At 41.5% G+C, this 19,716-nt stretch overlaps 1 protein-coding gene across 1 annotated transcript in view; it reads left to right on the top strand.

Moving 5' to 3' along the window:
• Positions 1-19,716, top strand: part of plxna4 (plexin A4) — a 206,490-nt gene that overhangs the window by 171,616 nt on the left and 15,158 nt on the right. Inside the window, exons 20-28 of the mRNA XM_061030073.1 lie at positions 171-405; positions 837-979; positions 2,928-3,196; positions 9,539-9,605; positions 10,534-10,680; positions 11,449-11,608; positions 14,481-14,584; positions 16,656-16,755; positions 18,826-19,016. Coding sequence (XP_060886056.1) covers positions 171-405; positions 837-979; positions 2,928-3,196; positions 9,539-9,605; positions 10,534-10,680; positions 11,449-11,608; positions 14,481-14,584; positions 16,656-16,755; positions 18,826-19,016 — 1,416 coding nt within the window. The remainder of the gene's footprint in view (positions 1-170; positions 406-836; positions 980-2,927; positions 3,197-9,538; positions 9,606-10,533; positions 10,681-11,448; positions 11,609-14,480; positions 14,585-16,655; positions 16,756-18,825; positions 19,017-19,716) is intronic.

The raw sequence follows: 19,716 nt of genomic DNA on the forward strand, positions 1-19,716 counted from the left end.
GTAGCTCTTCTCTGATCATATCTGAGGTTTATTGAACCTCTTGTCTCATGTTTTAAATATTTCCCTCCCCCCGTCCTTTCAGTGTAAACCTCAAGAAGCTGATTTGTTTGTTTGTGTTCAGTATCTGCATGTAGTAATTATATTCCCCTCTTTATTTTCACCTACACAAGGCTCGTGTGGGTGGAATCGAGTTCTCCCCAGGTGTGGTCCACATCACGTCCGACAGCCCGCTCAGCAGCACGGCCATCATCGGCATCACTACAGCCGGCGCCATGCTCATCCTCTTCATCGTGATAGTGCTCATCGCCTACAAGCGCAAATCTCGTGAGAGCGACCTGACTTTGAAGAGGCTGCAGATGCAGATGGACAACCTTGAGTCACGAGTGGCTCTGGAGTGCAAAGAAGGTAAGAGGTTAATGCTCATGAGATGTATGCTGTGTGAAATTAGAGTTCTTCTTTCTCACATTTTTCCAACTTTTTCTGCTCCTTTGGAAATGCTTAAAGCGCCTTGACCTATCTCGACATTCTGCTTAAATAAACACACCTTAGAGATATGTTTTAAATCTTTCTATCTTAACATCTTTTTTCTTTTTACTTTACAAAAGTTGATTCCTCAATCTATGTGATGTCAAACTTATCACGTATGCCAGAAATGAAAGTGTTGTGAACATGTTTGGCAGTTGCAGGTGTGTTCTAAGTTACTGTTTACTTATCTGTATATATTCATGTGTATCACAGAAACAGACAAATGAACTGTCTGAATTCAAATGTTCTATAAAACTACTATCATAGGCTTATTACTTTGCTCTAAAATGTGTATCTGGTTTATCCATCAGCTTTTGCAGAGCTTCAGACGGACATCCATGAGCTGACCAGTGATCTGGACGGAGCGGGAATCCCCTTCTTGGACTACAGGACATACACCATGAGGGTCCTCTTCCCAGGCATCGAGGAACATCCTGTACTCAGAGATCTGGAGGTGTGGTGAATTTGAGTTTATCCCTTTCCTCAGTGTCTGTCCTAAAGACTGCTTGTAATTGGCTAAACATTGCTTGTTCAATTGACTTTCTATATTTAAAGCTTGAGGGCAAATATTTCATAATTTCCACCGAGTATATAGTCCATTGTTTGTGTTGATGAATAGTTCCTATTTATACTTGTGAGAAGACGGCTGCAGGTATATGAAGTCAGGTAATTTATTGACCAACTACTAGTTGAATAGGTCAAATGACACATGTGTTTCCACCTTCTCTTCCGTCTCTATCCAACAACAATCTCAATGCAATTAGCCCTATTTGAAAAGAGAGCAAAATGAGCAAACAAATTAACAATGCGGTGGGTCACAGTAGGTGAAATTGACGCCGATGTTGTTTGTGTTGATGTCTGTTAAACAAAAAGCCTTTTGACGGCCAACAATGGCACTTTTTCAAAAACAAACAAGGCAGCCCTCAAATCAGGAACGCGCTCTCATTAATAACGCCAACCATATGAGACGCTGCACCTTTTTCTCTCTCCGCCTCAAAAACAAATTAAAAGTCAATCAGAGGCAGAACAGCACAAGAAAAAAAATGGAGTCATTTATACTGAGTGGTGACATTGATAGACAGCTGAAATTGAGCAGGTCGTCTTGTTCCATTAAGAGAATGATGAACCTGCGTATCTCTGCCCTCGGGGCTGGCCACTCTATCCGTGATGAAAATTTGCAAGTAATAAGCTATATTAATTATGTTTTAATTGGTATAAATGTCCAACTGTATGAGGAGAAGAATATGGAATGGGAGCCTAATGAAAAAAGCAGCAGGCTTGTCTAAGGCACTTGATGGCTGCTTAATTGTTATTGATGTGTCAGAGAATTTAAAGTCAAGTTTATGACTGCACGCTGAGGGCATTTTAAAAATAGATCAGGTGACTAAATGTCTAACTAGGTTTGAGAAGAATCTCACAACATTGCATTTGGAAAGATATCAAAATGTACTCAAGCCTGAAGAAGAAGAAACACACTTCTTGTCATTAATTTTTACCTTTTAATTGTTTTTCTTGGCAGACAAATCACTGCCTCTCCCTGTGTTTCTCCCCAAAAAATGACTTAACACTGGAATCTTATTTTGCTTTCTGCTTTTGTTAAATATTATTTTTGTACTGTTATATCTCCCGCTTCCCTCTCAATCAGTAAACCTGTATTCACATGCACACACAGAACACACATGCACACACAGACACTTTACATTTCTTGTCAGGCGGTATAAAATTAGACCTGCAACTTAACAAAAGCTCCCAGCAGATAACAACAGGTTCCTCTAGGAAAGGTAAAAAGACAGAACATATGCTGGGTGACAGCTGCAATGGGTACAAAGAGATGCTGCCGTAGCATGAGTGCTCTTGACAGATAAAAAAAAAGGAATCTCAATGGGTGCTGTTTAAAAAAAAAAATAAGGAAAAGAGGCATGTGCAGCAAGTGACTGGTATAAATGGTGCAGGGACTATCTTGGCTCAGATGAGGGGAATCCACATCACTGCACTCCTTTTCTACTTGGATTAGTGTGGAACACAGCACCATCAAAGTAAACAATTCCTCTAGAGGTTCAGTGTTTTCCTGCCTTTATTCTCAACCTTCACACTAAATGTAATAATATGTGGAAGATGTTTAACTCCCTAGATTCTTCTTTCTTTTCCTTGTTCTGTCTCTCTCTGTGCTACATCCTTACTCATAAAGGTGGATATATTCACTCATAATTGCACTTTCAATTTGAGAAACTGCATAATTGTCTTCTTATTCTGTCAGTATTTACGATAAATATTATGGCGCTTGTATAACTTTCAGGTGAACTAATTACTAATCAGGGCCATATGTATGCCCTTGAATGGCTCACCAGATCTGTGACTTTTGATTTCTCTGTCAAGTGAACATTTTCAATGTTTCCTTACAGGTGCCGGGGTACCGTCAGGAGCAAGTGGAGAAAGGGCTGAAGCTCTTCGGCCAGCTCATTAACAACAAGGTCTTCCTGCTATGTTTTATACGCACTCTGGAGGCCCAGCGTGGTTTCTCCATGAGGGACCGAGGCAACGTGGCCTCACTCATCATGACAGTGCTGCAGAGCAAGCTGGAGTACGCCACCGATGTCCTGAAGCACCTGCTGTCCGACCTCATAGACCGCAACCTTGAGAGCAAGAACCACCCAAAGTTGCTGCTCCGCAGGTGAGAAACAGTTTTTCTTTACTACAGCCCCTCTCAAATAAGCATCCAAGTTACACAGCAGGTGTTGACAGTTGTTGATATAGTGTGATTGCCTTATATTCTGAAGCAAGAGGTAAGACTTTAAGGCACAAGCTGTCAACAGAATTAAGTTCTAATAAAAGTAGAAACCCTTTCGCTAAATATTTGATCAACTGTCACAAGGAGTGTTGCACTGATTGAGCGGCTGATGACCCGAATCAGGCAGGTTACGGACCGTTAGGCTGAGACTGGGGAACAGCCAGTCCTCGTACATTTAGCAGATTCTGTGTGGATCTCAGAGTCACATGCTGGACCCAACATTCATGCCATGAAACAGCGACACAAACTCAAACTATCATGTCGGTAGTGTGGACATGTGGTGCCCATCAATAGAGATTGACCTACTGAAAGATAAACAAAGACCGTTTCCCACGCACTTGCTCTGAAAGTAACGCCCTGCCCATGTGGGATCCGCTCCGTCTGTTTGCGTGTATGTGCTCCAGTTTTGTCTCTCTTTCACTCCTCAGGGCTGGGGGAGTACTGTTTGTTAAAATATGATTTAATTAGTATTCCTGTAGTACTCCTTGGTCACAGTGGGACACTCAACTGATAAAATCTCAACATGTGAATGTGCGATTCAAAGGTGTGACCTGCCTTGAGATTTTTCACTTTGCAGGAAATCTATTTGATTTCATAAGAATAATTTCAAAATTGATTATTAAATGATAAACAAGATTTAAAAAAAGTCTTTGCAGACACAAAAACCGCTCACCAAGGCAGCAAAAAAAGATAGAGGCAGACAGGTAAGAGACTGCAAGCATTAGCCTAATGAAATAATAGATTGTTGTTATTCACTGAGTAGCCTCATTTATAATTCCTTCAGGAGTTAGGGAGAATGCAGCTGAAGAGAGTGAAGCAGCAAACTGCTCTGTTTCTGTTTCTTTAATTAACGAGTCATATTAAACAACAGTGATGAAGGGAGTGTCAATAATGGTTTTTAAAATATTTCTTGAATGTGAAAATAATGCAGAAGAAAAAATCAAACTGAGAAAAATGTATTATTTAAAAAATTATAATTTCCACATATAAAGCCACTTCCTCTTTTCACAAGGGCACAAAATACTTGAGACAACAGGAAATACTGGGTTTGACACTCGTAATGTGAGTGAGGGAGATTTGTCATCTAGCCTGTTGCCGTTTTGAAGATTTTATTTTAAATACTCAGTTATTTATTTATTTAACAGTCAGCATTTTATAAGAAACTTACAATTTCATTTTCATTATAAAAAAGTCACAAAAAGGTTTGTTCTTGCAGTCAATTGTAGTTTGTTCAGCGGGTCAGACTTTGTAAAAGAGATCTTACATCTGGCTACAAGCATTCAACTCCCAACTTGGTGCTGAGCTGTCCCTCTTAGAGTTAGAGCTAAAGGTTTGTAGAATCATTTAAACCCTTTGCTATCATGGACAGGATATACTACTCAGTATTCCATATTTGTGACATGTTTTGATCATCTCCACTGACCTTGAAGACACCAGAGTGCATTGCCATGCTCCTCATTAGAAGAATAAGTGTGATTAATTAGCTGTAAATCCCATTTCAAATAGCTGAGGAGGGAAAAATACCCATTAATGGAAAAATGGGAGAAAGAGTGACTGTGAAAGCTTGCACTCTAGCACAATCACAATCCTCTCTGTGATTTTCAGTCAGAGCCTTAATGGCATGCACTTGAACACAGCACTGTGCATGATTATGCTTCCTGTCTGTAGTGTTTGGTAAATGTGATGATTATACTGACTTGAGGTAACCAGCTTCCTGACAGATGTTGTTTACATATGGCATGTGTGTGTGTGTGTGTGTGTGTGTGTGTGTGTGTGTGTGTGTGTGTGCATGTGCGTGTGTGTTTGTGCCTTTACATACATGGATGTAGTTGCTTGTTGTTTTGCTCAGAGGCCGTCCATCAAGTCTCGACAACCCCAAATGATTTCTAGTTCTCTAATTAATCTGTCCAATCTAACAGCAATTAAAAATGTTCACTCCCTCCAGCTAAATACTCATCTCTGCCAGTAAAGACACACACAAGTACAACAAGCATATATAACTATATTAAACATTTATAAAAATAACTGAAAAGAATGAAATGAATGCTGTCCTTAAGACAGTGGCCATATTCACACCATTAAGCTTGTTTACACTCTACTCTGGGTTCAGAGAGGGATTAATGCTGTCTGGGCAGGAGGCATGATTAATTGCATCCAGAGCTCAGCGAACATGGTGCAGCCACTAAACAATGGACTGTCTGCTGATCCTGGCAGCAGATACAATGTAAGAGATGGTATGTGCAGCACACAGGGAGAGGGAGACAGGGACAATGGAGACACTTAAAGCTGTGCCTCTAAGAGCTTTTATCTGACTGTTCAAGCATCAATGCACGAAGTGAGATGGGTTATTTGATCACTTAGTTTACATGGTAACAGCACTTTGTATGTGCTCTACCAAAGACTGTTTTAAAGAAGGGAAGTTACCCCATTGGTTTATAATCCCCCTTTTGAAGTCTCAAGTTTTTTCGTTTTTGGGGGAATATGGAACGAGAAATGACAATATTTGAACCACAGTGGATACATATTGGTATGTCACAAATCATTCTATACTTCAAAAAGAAACTGAAATCAGTATCTTTGTTTCCGCATTCCTTCTATCTCTCCTTCCCTTCCTTGTATTCATGGGGGGGGGGGGGGGGGGGTGAAGGCCATCAAATTCACACTGCACTGGAGCGAGAGCACATGTTTACAACAAACGCATTCTCAGTTTGATTGCCCATTTGTCAAACACACAATTCTGATGGGCACTGATCAGACCGGCTTTGTCTCCTTGGATGCGCTTATTAATGCTTCAACATCCCAGCATGCATTTCAGATGTGATGAGGCAGTGTGAGCGAGCTATGCCATCCCATAGTGTGGGCTGACTGGCATGTCCTTGGATAGCAGCTGAAAATAGCCAAGATACACAGGCATAAGGCTGTGAAGATGAAGCTTAATATTGCTGAGAAAAGATAGCAGCTCCCCCTCACTCGCTCTTTTTAATTCTCCTGTTCTCTCTTTTTTTCTTTCTTTCACTGTGTTTTTTTTTTCATTTTGAGTGTTATTGTTCCTCACTACCTGCCTTCGTCTGCACTCTCTCCAACAGCTATCCCCTGTTTATCTTCACTTCTGATGCTTGTGCCGCATGTTTCACACTGTCACTCTCTTCATCTCTCTCTCTCCGTCTCGGCCACTCGCTCGCTCAATCTATATTCCCAGCTCTTCCTCCCCTCCTCTTCCCCCTCCCCTGTTTTCTTGATTGCTAAATCAATGCTTAAAGTGCGTGAGCAGGGTGTCTCTGGCACAGCATCTGAGCACGGCTACCCACTGCCTCCTCTTCCAAGAAATCTGTATGTGTGTGTGTGTGTGTCTTTTTTTCTCTCTCTCCTAACACACAAACACACATCCTTCCATCTGTCCCATCTCAACCTGTGCTGAAGCACAAGCACCAGGCAAGCTAACTAACGAGAGCCTTCCACAACCATCTGTCGCATTCCTTGCTGCATTCTCCTCCTTTAACTCCTCATCTCTCCATCTCTCCCTCGCCTCCCCACTGAACACCATCCCTTCTCCCTATCATGCAGAGTCAAACAAGCTGTCCACAGCCTTAAGTTTAGTTTGGCTGCTGTTAATGCGTCAAAATATCACTTTTGATGTTGGTCAAAAGATAAAAACCCAATATGTTTTTACGTCGATTACAACTTTGCGTTGGCTCCAAAGCTACACACAGTCATCACACAGGGCTGTCTGTTTACTTTAAGGAATTAATCTGTTTTTTTTTTGTTTGTTTGTGACTAAAAGACAGGATAAATGTCTGTACATGTCAGCTGCTAGTCAGCACTGTGATGACCAATCATCGTTACCAGGAGCCAGAACTGAAAATGGAAATCATTTCTGACTTCAAGCTGTGCTTCTTAAAATGTGACTGGAAACAGATGAAGACCCTGAGATGCAGTTGCACTGACACAGTCAACACAGTCCCCGTTGCTTTTCCCCCTTTTAAGGTCTTTTTATGTTCCAGTGTGGATTAATGATGGGTCTTAATGATAATATGGACAGGCATCTTTAACTAGTACAGTATGTAAGATGATCAGTGTAATGATCATTTATCAAAAAACAACGACAAGATTATAATGACTATGTGAACAGAAAAAAAAATCTCAAATTTGAATGTTTATTTTGTCTCAACATGCCACCTTGTTTTTTGATTGGCATTTGCTACTGTTTGTTTGCATTTTAGATTAATCTGCAAAATGTCTTTAACGTATCGTGCAAAGAGAGGGATCATACTGAAATGTACACTAAAGAAATGTCTAAATGCCCATTTTCATACAGATACACAAATACAAGGCAGCCAAAATGTATGTGTGACGAAGCAGAGATGCCATCAGCCCTACCTCAGTAATCAGGGAGAACTAAGCCCTGCCAGGTCCCTTCTGCTCGACATCATTCTCAATGCCTACTGCCCACTGAGTGTCTGCCAAGTGGGCAAGCCTGACCATGCCAACACGCTACGGCACATTTCATTGCATTGACCCAGACATAGGTTGTGCTGTGTTTGGAGAAGCAGCTGAGGAGAGGTTTGGGGAAAATTGTTTGAAAGTTGTAAAAACCGAACGCAAAACGTTAGATCTTAAAGCAGCTCTGTCACACTTCCATTTTTATCCTTGCTCCCCTTAGACCGTGCTGTGATCGAAAACGAGCATAAGCAAACTGGTGAGGCCGTGCCAAGACTTCTTATTACTGCTGGGCTGGCACCCGCTGCCAGGAGCATGCACATACACACACCCAACAAACACAAGTCAGCACACATGGTAATTTCTGAATACATACGCAGTGGGATTAATTTGTGCTTTTTGCACGCTAGCCTTAAAGCAGCATCACACTTGTCCACTCACACAGGCACACAAACACACAATATCTGTTGGAAGTAAAAAAAAAATAAAAAAATAAAAAGTATAAAGGAAGTTTTAAAGAAGAAAAGGGAAGGCCAGTCTCAGCCAAGCCTTTTCTTCATTTTCCCTTTTCACCGCTGCTTCCTTCCCTGTGCACCTCCTCCTTTCTCCATGCTCCTTTCATGCCTTTGATAGATGGGCTGCATTTGGGAAAATTGAGAGGATTTGGAAGTGTGTATGATTACAGGATCCAGAGCAGGGTGGCCAAATGGAGGGAGGGAGGAAGACTGCAAGGACACATGAAAGAAAAGATGAAAAGTGACCTTGTTGACCCCTGGATCTGTGGACGGAGGGAGGGCGAGAGGGGCCGCAAAATGAAAGTGCGGGCACAGTGAGAGGCAGGAAGTTAATCCCCCCCAGGTGTTTTGCCAGGGTTGGCAGGGGGTGCCAGGGCCGGCCTACTGGCACAGAGGACATCATGTCCCCCACCATTCCTCGATGTGGAGCCCCTTAAAGAGGCTGTTTGAATAGTGCAAAGTGGGAGGGCTGCAGGTGGCAGACGACAATGGACACTAATCCTGAAATATTGATGCCATTGGTAGTTGCTCGTTGAAAGCAGAGGGAGGGGTGTCTGTGTGTTTGAGGTGTTCTGACAGATTACCCACTCACCCCTGCTTCTGGTCAAGAAGGTTACTGTCAAAGGATATCAGATACTTGCCTCTTCTCTTTCTGCTGTTGCTATTATGTATTCATATTAGCCATTCACATGAGATATATCACACTGTTGGCGCAGGTCAACACACGCGCACGCGCACACGCACACACACACACACACACACACACACACACACTAACACAGACACACCATTTTGCCACACCACTGGAGCATGTATGCCAGACGGAGAAAGAGAGGGAGATGTATTCATTCACTTTCTATTGTGCGTGGATCGAGTGTTAGTCCAGTGAATAGGCGAGGGAGTGCTTGATAATGAGGCCAGTGTTATTACAGAGCCGTTCCAGCCCCCTAACGACATCAATCCACTGGGATCAAATAAAGGCTTTTAATTGCTTTGCCTCATATTAAAATCCCCGCCGCCATGGACGAGTTGCCCTCGGCATGCCTGAGCATAAAAGCCGGTATAAAGATTGTCTGAAAGGCCGTCATATAGCATGTGCACAGGCTCTCTCAATTCATGCCTTGGCAATTCTATTTGTGTAACCAGAGCCTTTTCATTAGTAATGGTCATCATTTTTAGCAAAATGTTTGATGATGGTGTTGAATATTAATGATTGTAATAAGAGCGTGGGGATCATATGTTCATTATATGCTTTGTGTCTGTCTGTTTGCAGGACTGAGTCTGTTGCAGAGAAAATGCTGACCAACTGGTTTACCTTTCTCCTCTACAAGTTTCTAAAGGTAACTTTACTAATATTTGGTTTCAATGCTAATAAACATTCAAAGTACCCTGTAAAAAATCCTTCCAACTATTTGAGATATTGACCCAACTCACCTCACCACTACATTAGATACATGATCATGTCTACACTCAAAGTAACTGGTTCAGATTTCTACTCTTAAATTTAAAATTTGACTGGATGCATTAGAGAATAACTGTGATGGTGATGATACCCCCCCCCCCCCCCCCCCCTTTTTAAGTGTCTAAATATTCCTTGAAAATATATATGGATAAGTTTACTCCATTCCAGCTAAGTTTCTGAACAGAAGCAGTGTTTAAGATCTATTTATGTGGATGATATAATCCATGTTTTTTCAGCTGCAAATCTAAAATGACAGCAATTTTTTCTGCCTCTGATTTGTGAGAGAGTAGCTTTTACTGCTTTACTCAATAAGGAACCAGTATTCACCTGTCCTCTCCACCCTTGAGTAAAAAAGAAAAACAAATCCTGCCTCCATCCCTTTACTGCAGTTGGGGAGGAGAGAAAAAGAAACAATAATAAATGGCCAGTCTGTTCTGTTTGATAAACAGCAGTGTTTTCAAAAGTGAAGAAGACTGAAGTGCGACTTCAAAGTCTGTCCTTTAAGGCGTTTTTCACTCTCTATACATCACATCTTTTCCAAACTCCAGGTTCACTTTAGCAGTCTTTATAGATTGATAGGTGGTAACTTTTTCTGTAATTTAGGGGAGCAGTAAAGTTGGACATGGTGTTTATAAGTCTGACTCAGCAACTCTGGAGGCAAGTCAGTCTGGAAATCATCGCAACAATAAACTATTACTTTTCCACCCTATATTTCCTCAGATATTAAACTCTACTGACAGCAGATATGGCTTCAAAGTTTTCAGTTTTTCATCTGTCCAAACTTTCCTCTCTAAAATTCTTTGCAGGAGTGTGCAGGCGAACCGCTCTTCTCCCTCTTTTGTGCGATAAAGCAGCAGATGGAGAAAGGCCCCATTGACTCCATCACAGGAGAGGCCCGCTACTCGCTCAGCGAGGACAAGCTCATCAGGCAGCAGATTGACTACAAGACACTGGTACGGGGTTCACCCGCCCAGGGGTGCAAGGGCTGAAAGGGGACATTTATTAATATGCTTCCAGGTACACGAGGTGAGGAAAGAGGGTGGTTATGGGTTGTCGGTCATGAGATGAGCAACGGAACATAAAGTTGTCGTTGTCACGCTTGACACGGAGGGAGCACAGGAGTGTGACCTCACTTCCTGTCAAGACTAAAGCTGTCAAAAAAAAGCGGTGCTCCGAGATGAGGTGGAGGGAAAAAGATTATTCTAGTGTGCGGTCTCCACAAGCGGAGATGCTAAAGCTTTTTCTGTCTGTAGAACGTTTATTCCCCATGTCTGTATGCTCTCGTCATCCTTCCACTGGGATGTATTTATCTCAGCAGAGGAAACTCTCACACTCATTAGTCTTCTATCATCCTTTGTCCAGAAAAATGTGTCCTGGAAACTTGCTTCCGATTGGTCTATTACAACAGAACAGCCTCTATGTTGTTACATTATAGGTGTAGAACTACAGACAGGGAATAATTACAGTTTAATTGAGTACCAATCCACAATGCAATCAACAGTATTAATAAACACACACAGCTCTTCTCTGAGAGAAGAAGAGAAGATTAGATAAAACACCTGTGCACCAAATAAACATGATGTTTTAATCTTTCAGGTCGACTTCTGCATGTGATACTACCCAGCAAACATTTCCTTCATTTAAAAAACAATTGTGTCATTAAGTAAAAACAAGGTGATACTTCCCCCTCAGTGCCATTTCTCTCTCTGTCTCTGCTACAGGTGGTGAACTGCATCCACCCAGAGAACGAGAAGAGCCCAGAGATCCAGGTAAAGGCGCTGAACTGTGACACCATCAGCCAGGTGAAGGAGAAGATCCTGGATGCCATCTACAAGAACGTGCCACACTCCCACCGCCTTAAAGCCTCCGACATGGACCTGGGTATGAATCTTTATTACGTGGAAAAAGCAGACAAACAGACAACTTTGGAGGAGTATAGTCAGTGGAATCTGTTTTTTTTACAGAGCAGGGCAAATCTTAACCCCTTTTACCATGATAGTCCTTGCATATATTCCTGTTGTGGTGGTTGTGTGTTAAATATGGGCCTTTATAATTCTACATATTAGAGATGTATTTGATGAGAGGTCCTCAACCAGCACATCTATGTAGTTATGTTACAACATGTCCAAACATTTCTATTTGTGAATTATGCCCCATCTATATCCCTGGAGAAAACCAGGCAAAACACAGACACCCATTGATTTCCATGGTTTCCACACCCTTATGAAGTCTTCCTAGATAAAGGGAGCTAGCTTTCTTTTAAACCTCGAGACACTGGACTTCCTGGCTCTCAGTCAGATGTCTGAGTTTGGTCTCTCTACTCCCTAAACTTTTCATCGATCCCCTCTGTTGTCGACTAGCATCTGAGTTACATGATTGATCAGCTGATCAATTCAGATGCCTTCCTTGTATTTTTGTGTCTTTCTTTCCCTTTCTTTTCGCTGCTTTGCTTTGTGCTTAGAATAGGATCTGTAAGAACGTCTTGTTGGGCCCTTTTACGCCGTTTATGACCGGCACGGGCAGCTGTTTAAGATGTAAGATCCTCTATGTGTATAAATGTCTTTCTGGAGTTGTACAATTACATCTAACTTTGGTTTGATATATTTGCAAATTCATTTAAAGATCTCTGAAAATAGTGGGTGCAATAATCTGACTTCTCTTCATCTATCGATCACAGGGCTTTGTACCCCTCTCGTGTGTGTACAATACAAGTACTCACACATGCATGCTTTGAGAGTAACAATAATATCAAGGAGTATTTGTCAGCCGATACCTCAGGCTGTCTGTGCACCATGGGCCTGCTTTTTATGTTTTTTTTACTGCCAGATGGATTTTCTTAGCCCCTGTTGTGTGTTTGTAATAGCATATTTATAACCAAACCTGGAAGATGGGCTGAGTGCATACCATGGGGAATCTCCCTGTGTGATTGCTAAGTGAAGAGATTGCTTTAGCCTTTTGACGGCATTTCTTGATAAAATTGTTTTATGGCCCCCTTTGGGCAGGATGTGTTGTTCTATTATTGTTTTATTATGAAAGGGAATTGGAAATCCTCAGTTAGACGGCCAGTCGCTCTGTGTGTTTGTGATTGTGTGTGAGAGAGAGAATACAGCTCACAAGAGAACATGAGTATGGGATTAAATATTTTTTATTGCTCTATTTTCAGGGTGTTTTTGACATAATGTACATTATGGGATTTCTTTTAATAATGAGTCCATAAACAGAGAACATCTTTGACAAATATGTCCATCCCCATATAAGTTTATTTATTTGCAAGAGCTGCTCCAGGTATACAGGTTAAAGCAGTGGTTCTCCAGATCTCTGACACACACACACACACACACACACACACACACACACACACACACACACACACACACACACACACACACACACACACACACACACACACACACACACACTCACCGACAGACTGATATCACCAGCTGATAAGGATAATGGGATTGTGGCAGGCCTGTCCTGAGACAGATTGGCTTCGAGTTTTGTAATCCCAGATATTGTTTTTAATTCCCCACTGCTGCAATCCAGCTACCTCCGCAGGGTTTCAGAGAATAAAGAAGCTAGGTCCAATGTGTGCGTGTGTGTGTTTGTGTGCCTGTAGTAAATGTGTGTCATGCATCTCTGTGGAGTACAACAGTCACCTTCAGCCTTTCTCTTCACCATCAGCTTTCTTACAATCCCTAAGGCGTCTGTTGCTTTGGTTGCGTGCAAGTCTACACTATTCATGCACACACACTCAGCCTGTTCTTTCCTTCAGAGAAGGGACCGCTGGATTTGGGAATCGGAGTATTCTCAGTTTACTCTGCTTCCACCAAGTTTATTCTTTTATTTATTCCTTTCCTTTTTTTCCCCTCATTTCTTCATTTGTTTACTGAGCCTCAACTGGAGATGGTGCTCATTTGCATCTTTATGAGAAGATGTACTGTATAGACATAAACAACAGGAGAATCTTTATTTCCTGCAGATTTCTCAGATGCTAACACAATTCTGGTCGATCCTCCGAAGACTGGGCCTCATCACGCACCACAGTGATTGCCGCTTTGTTTTGCTGTTTGTGATCGGAATAGGAGATGACAGTGGCCAACTCAAGTGGGAGGCACAGCAAGGAGCACAGGCACAATAATGTATTCATAAAGCCCAGGATGTCTACAGAAAGAAAAGAGGAATCATGTGCTTGTTTGTTTTGGAGATGGCTTTCCATTTTCACTTATGATAATCTTTCTGGGGTATTGTCAGATGTTTCTTTCACAGCTTTTGTTCAGTTTTTGTGCTGAGCTGGCACAGTCTTGGGACGCCTGGTGTGTTTTGTATGTAGCATAGATGTTATTTAGTTGTAAGGTCATGTAAATCGATCAAACAGCAAAAGAGAAGGAGAGTTAAAAGGGAGTGTGTCGTTCTCACAAAACGTTGAGTGGCTGATTTCAGTTAACTCACATGATGTTTCTGTCCCTTTAGTGTGTCTTTTCTCTTTTCATTTAATATCACTTTGATTTTCTCTTACACCAATACTTTTAAAGATTCTGTTTTCTCCAGTTTTTAACTCTAAGCTTTCCATGACAACATTAATTGATTGTACTGAAGAGAGAAAAAAAAACTAATTGATAATGATTTTTATAGAATATTTGGCCCTTCTCTCCTGTTGTTGATGGACTTTTTAAAATGATAAGAAACTATGTTTAAAATTACAAACTATTTGTGTGTTATGTACAATGATTTTTTTCGTTTGCGCCTACAGAATGGCGTCAGGGTCGAGGACAACGCATGATCCTGCAGGATGAAGACGTCACCACTAAGATTGAAGGGGATTGGAAGAGACTGAACATGCTGGCCCATTATCAGGTACGCCTGAACATATACTGATACACTAATGCAACCGGCTTTAAAAAGTCATTCCTTGTGTGTGGGGAGAGCTTGAGATTAAATCTGATATACTGGAAAGGTTGACCATTTCAATACAAATTGTCATTGATTTCATGTACTAAAAGTGAAAAGAACAACTTCAGTTCTGAATAAACATAAACATACCAACAAGCTTTAACATTTGCATATATGCATAAAATTCAAAGACAATCTCACTCAGGTCAAACAAATAAAAGCAGGTGTGTTCCTCATAAGCCAACCACAATGAGACTGGATGGAAAAAGAGGCACACTTTGTCAACATGGAGTTAATAATTAGAGCAGCTAAGCAGCCACTGTCCCCTCTGAGTGAAGTTTGCATGGTGCCAAAATTAAATGTCAGCATCAGCAAGTGTCAACAGGCCTTGAGTAGGAGGTGCGGGTGGAATGGATTAGGGAGCTGATTTGAATCTGAGATAAGATAATGAAGACAGAAGTTAATTCATTTTTCAGGGCCGGGGAATATGGGCACCTTCTCCTTGACAGGCTGAAACGAGGAGAGAAAACGCTCGCATCCACTCAAATTTGTCAGGAAGAGGGAGGGAGGGGACAACAAATACACCCAGACCTCAGTCAAGGACATTTGCTTCCCTGTGTTTCTAACAAAATTGAACTGAAATGTTGTGACTTTAGATGGTAAAGGTTAAATCAATTCTTCATTCTGTTGAAGATCTTGTCGCTTTACTAATCAAATCTGCTGATGCACTCCATTTATTGATGGAAACCCAGATGTGCATCAGACTGACATCAGAGTGTCTTCTGCCCTCTATGAGGCTAATATGACCAACCAGACATGCTGAATAGAATCATGGTCTCTCCTTTATGAAACTAATCTGGTTTGATTTGCCACCAGTCAAACTCACCCACTCACCCTGCCTTCACTTACAGCTCAACTGTTTGCTTCACAAACTCATTAAAAAGTTGGATATCTTCATTAGTGAAACATCATATGGTATCTACAAGCAAAAGAAAAATGGCATTTTCCATATCAGATCTTTCTTTCCATTAATGACAGACTTATCTCCTCCTCCTCCTCCTCCTCCCCTCTTTCAGGAAATCGTGCTCTGCTTTCTGCCTTATCCGCTCCAACAAATGTTATTTCCCAAAATGCCATCCTTCCTTTTCATTTTGTTCCATTATGCTCTGCTCATTTTAAATCCATTCAACATAAGAGCAGTGATCAGGCATGCTTAAGAGTGTAGGAGAGTCGGGGGGGGGGGGGGGGGGGGCTCCCCACAAAGGAATAACAAAATCTGCCCTGTGGGCGTCCTGCTTACAATAATATAAACATATTATGCACAAGGAGCAGATTGAGTGACTGTGTTAAATAATGATATAATCTTAATAAGACCTCAGCTCGCAATCACACAAAAACACACAAAAAGGCCCCTGGTCCTTATTCCCTGTCCCGTCCACCCGCTCCAAGATAGAGATCACTTCAATTAACCCTGCCTTTCCCCACAACATGGGCACCCAGATTATGCAGAATAGGGCTATATTGCTGTGTGTGTGTGTGTGTGTGTGTGTGTGTGACAGAGTACCTCCCAATGGTTCTAATTGAATCATGTTTGGCTGACTAGGGAAGGAAAAGCCCACGATTGACTTATTCAGTTTCACACTCTTACACGTAGAGCCACACAGACGCACACTCTGCTTGACTCTTCACACGTACATAGCCAACCCTAGAGGAAAGGTATTATTGAATAGAGACCATGGGACGTCCCCTTTCACACAGGCCTGTCTGATGCTCGGCTAAACTTGCCCTCCCCCTGTCACTCATCATATGTATGTGTGGGCTGAATGGAGCACATAAGGGTAATAAGATATTCTGTTTATCCAAATGAAACCAAAATAGATGGAGGGGAATATAGAAAATGACACCATCACAGTGATCTATGGGTTTTCAGATTGGTTGTGTGGTCGAAATCTACAAAAATGCAAAAAACAATATGTCTACAAATTGCACGTGATTGAACAGAAATTTGCATAAAACATGTATTTGTGTCTTTCAGGTGCCTGATAATGCAGTAATGGCCTTGGTTCCCAAGCAAGTCACAGCCTACAATTCAGTGAACAACTCTACTGTGTCCCGAACTTCTGCCAGCAAATATGGTAAGCCAAAGTGTTTCTTTACTTCTTAAAGTTTCAGTTTGTGGTTCAGAGCATCTCTTTTCCCAGCACACCTAAGAAAACACACACTGGTAAAAACAATTATAATAACAAAATCAAATAAACATAATAAACATGAGAAAGGCAAACAGCCCACAGATATAATAAAAAGAAAAAATCAATGTTAGAGAAGGGTGAACAGGTAGGAAGTAATCCACAGGGCTCTGCATGACAACACTGACAGTCCTCTAAAGACAAGACACAATTTAAAGTAGTTGAAAGGATTTCTCAAACATAAAAAGAAACCAAATAGACTTTTCCTTGTGTTGTTCTGGCCTCTTGAGACTCCAAAGTGCTTCCATGTGCCAGTGTTTTTTTTGCCTGTCCGTCTGCTCTGCATCTCCTTCAACCACAGAAACCATCAAGTTAGTCTCTGATCAAAGGGCCGGCCTCACTGGCCGCACATACTTCAGACACATCAAATGTGGTGCCACATTATTAGCATCGCCTCATCTCCATACGGTCTCACCTCGCCCGCTCCAAATTAGACCAGATAGGACAAGGTGAGTGGCGCTATATACAAGGGAGGGAGGAGGCTGTGAATATCTCCCTCCACCATTTTTTGAAAGGAATTGACTTCAAACGCAAGCATGATCCAATTCACAACCGGCGTGGTGCTCCAGAGTGACTTTGAACTCTTTCTGAGTACAATGGCCAAATAGTGAAGAAAGAGACGAGGCTGAATTTCTAATAGCTGCTGATGAGGAGGGGGGGGGATGAGGGGGGAGCAGAGCAGAGAGGAAATAAAAAGTTATGGAAAAAGTACAAAGATTAAGACAAACACTGTGTAACGTGTTGAGTCAGACACTGAAAGAAGAGACCTTTAAGTCTTTTGATGTAATGTTTCCATCAGAAGCCATAAGATGAAAAAAATTCAGTCAAAAAAAAAACACCTCCTTTGTGTGGAGGATCAGAATAGAATCCAACCAGAAATCTCTCCCCTGTGTATCCCTGACTCTTCATCACCCTCAGCTCTCAAACTTTTGAATGAATAATTAACAAAACATAAGCAACCCTCTCTCTCTCTCTCTCTCTCTCTCTCTCTCTCTCTGTAAAAACTGACTCACATCCTCCTGCACCCACACGACGTCAAAACTAGTACAATTAGTGTCACAACTGTTCACTGTCCCTGAAATGTAAGTTCTATCAGCTCTGGAGAGAAACATTAACACAGGTTTTATAACAAAAGACACAGTTAAACATGTCATTGACATTCGACACACTCACACACACTGTGTGATGTCTCCAGCTGTCTCTTTCCCCCTGAACTCTCTCCTTTGTACACTCCTCCCTCTTTTCTCTCTGAACAGATTGATTTCTGTCAGGGTGAAAAAAAAATGTCTCTCTCACAAAATCTCACCCGGTGATCAATGTTTTTTCACACTGTGTAAACATTCATTGAGCCATGTGTTTGGAAATGTCATTACCCCTGCGGCCATTGGGTGGCCATACATATTTCATCTCCTGTGACACCTGTTCAATTTTTTGTCAGCTGGTGACGCCATGTCTCGTCTCTGGGAGAAGACAGCATGAAAAATTAAGCATGCACACTTTCTGAAAGTTTCATGTCCAATCTCACACACCCGTAAATTGGAAGCCACAGGCCAAAACACTGTAATTTGTAGCTGACATGTAGGTTTTTCTTCTCCTTGTTGAAGTGGCTGACTCTTATTTTTAATCTTAGTCTTTATTTCAGTTTCCATGCTTTTTTTCTCAGCCTTCTTTTCTTCTTGTTTGCAACATACTCTGCTTTGATAAAGGTTCAGATGTGGTTTGTTCATTCTCAGTGTCCTCTCTACAAAATATAGCTTTTTATTTTAGCATACAGCCTATATGTTTATGGGACACATTCTAGTTATATCATGGAAAGAAATAAGAAGAAAAACTGAAAAAACTGAACTGAATCTTGAAGAAAAATCTGAATTTGACAGTTTTTTTCTGACCTTTAGTTTTTCATCAGTTATATCAATGTTATATGAACTAACACATGTTGTGGAATGCCGTCATTCACAGAGAACATGATCAAGTACACTGGCAGCCCCGACAGCCTGCGTTCCCGTACCCCCATGATCACCCCTGACCTGGAGAGCGGGGTCAAAGTCTGGCACCTGGTGAAGAACCACGAACATGGAGACCAGAAGGAGGGCGACCGTGGCAGCAAGATGGTCTCTGAGATCTACCTGACACGACTTCTGGCCACAAAGGTAAGACAATGTTTAGGTTTGTTTCTATATCGGCTCTCGCTCATTTTGTCTGCTCATTTATTGATCGAGCCAAATTGCATTTATTTGAGTGTGTGCCAACAAGTGCATTTTGAACTACTATCCATGGCGATATTTCTTTCTTAAATCGGTTCAGAAGGTGATTAGAAAATGATTAGAGAAAGGTTAAAAGGTCAGTTTAATCTGCAACCTGTGTTAACATGACTCAGAAGAAGTGCCTCACTTTATTTTAATATTCTTGTTTACTTTGGATGAGTCATCTCAGTGGAAAAGATTATTCTAATGTATTCCTCTATCCCCTCAGGTGAAAAAGAGAAAATAGATATTTCTGTTTGTTTTCTCTCTTCGTTGCTGTTGCGTTGATGCGGCAGCATATCAAAAAGAGAAAGAAGAAAGCACCCATGAGTTAGTGAAGGTGTTTCTGTAATGAAAAAAAAAAGATCAGGCAAAAATAGAAATGGCTTTAAAATGAGTCTCTTTGAATGTAGCGTGTTACAATGGCCTCCAAAGAGCAGTTAATTTGGTTTTGAGGGAAATGTGACTTTGATCCAACAGCTGAATGCAAATTTCTAAATCGACCTAAACGCACCACCTTTCTCTCTTTTTCCCCATCACGACGTCCACAATATCAGACACAGACAGCAGCATGCAGGGAAGGTAAAGAAAAAAGAGAGGCAACAAT

This window comes from Labrus mixtus, chromosome 22, assembly GCF_963584025.1.
Source record: "Labrus mixtus chromosome 22, fLabMix1.1, whole genome shotgun sequence".
Lineage (NCBI taxonomy): Eukaryota > Metazoa > Chordata > Actinopteri > Labriformes > Labridae > Labrus > Labrus mixtus.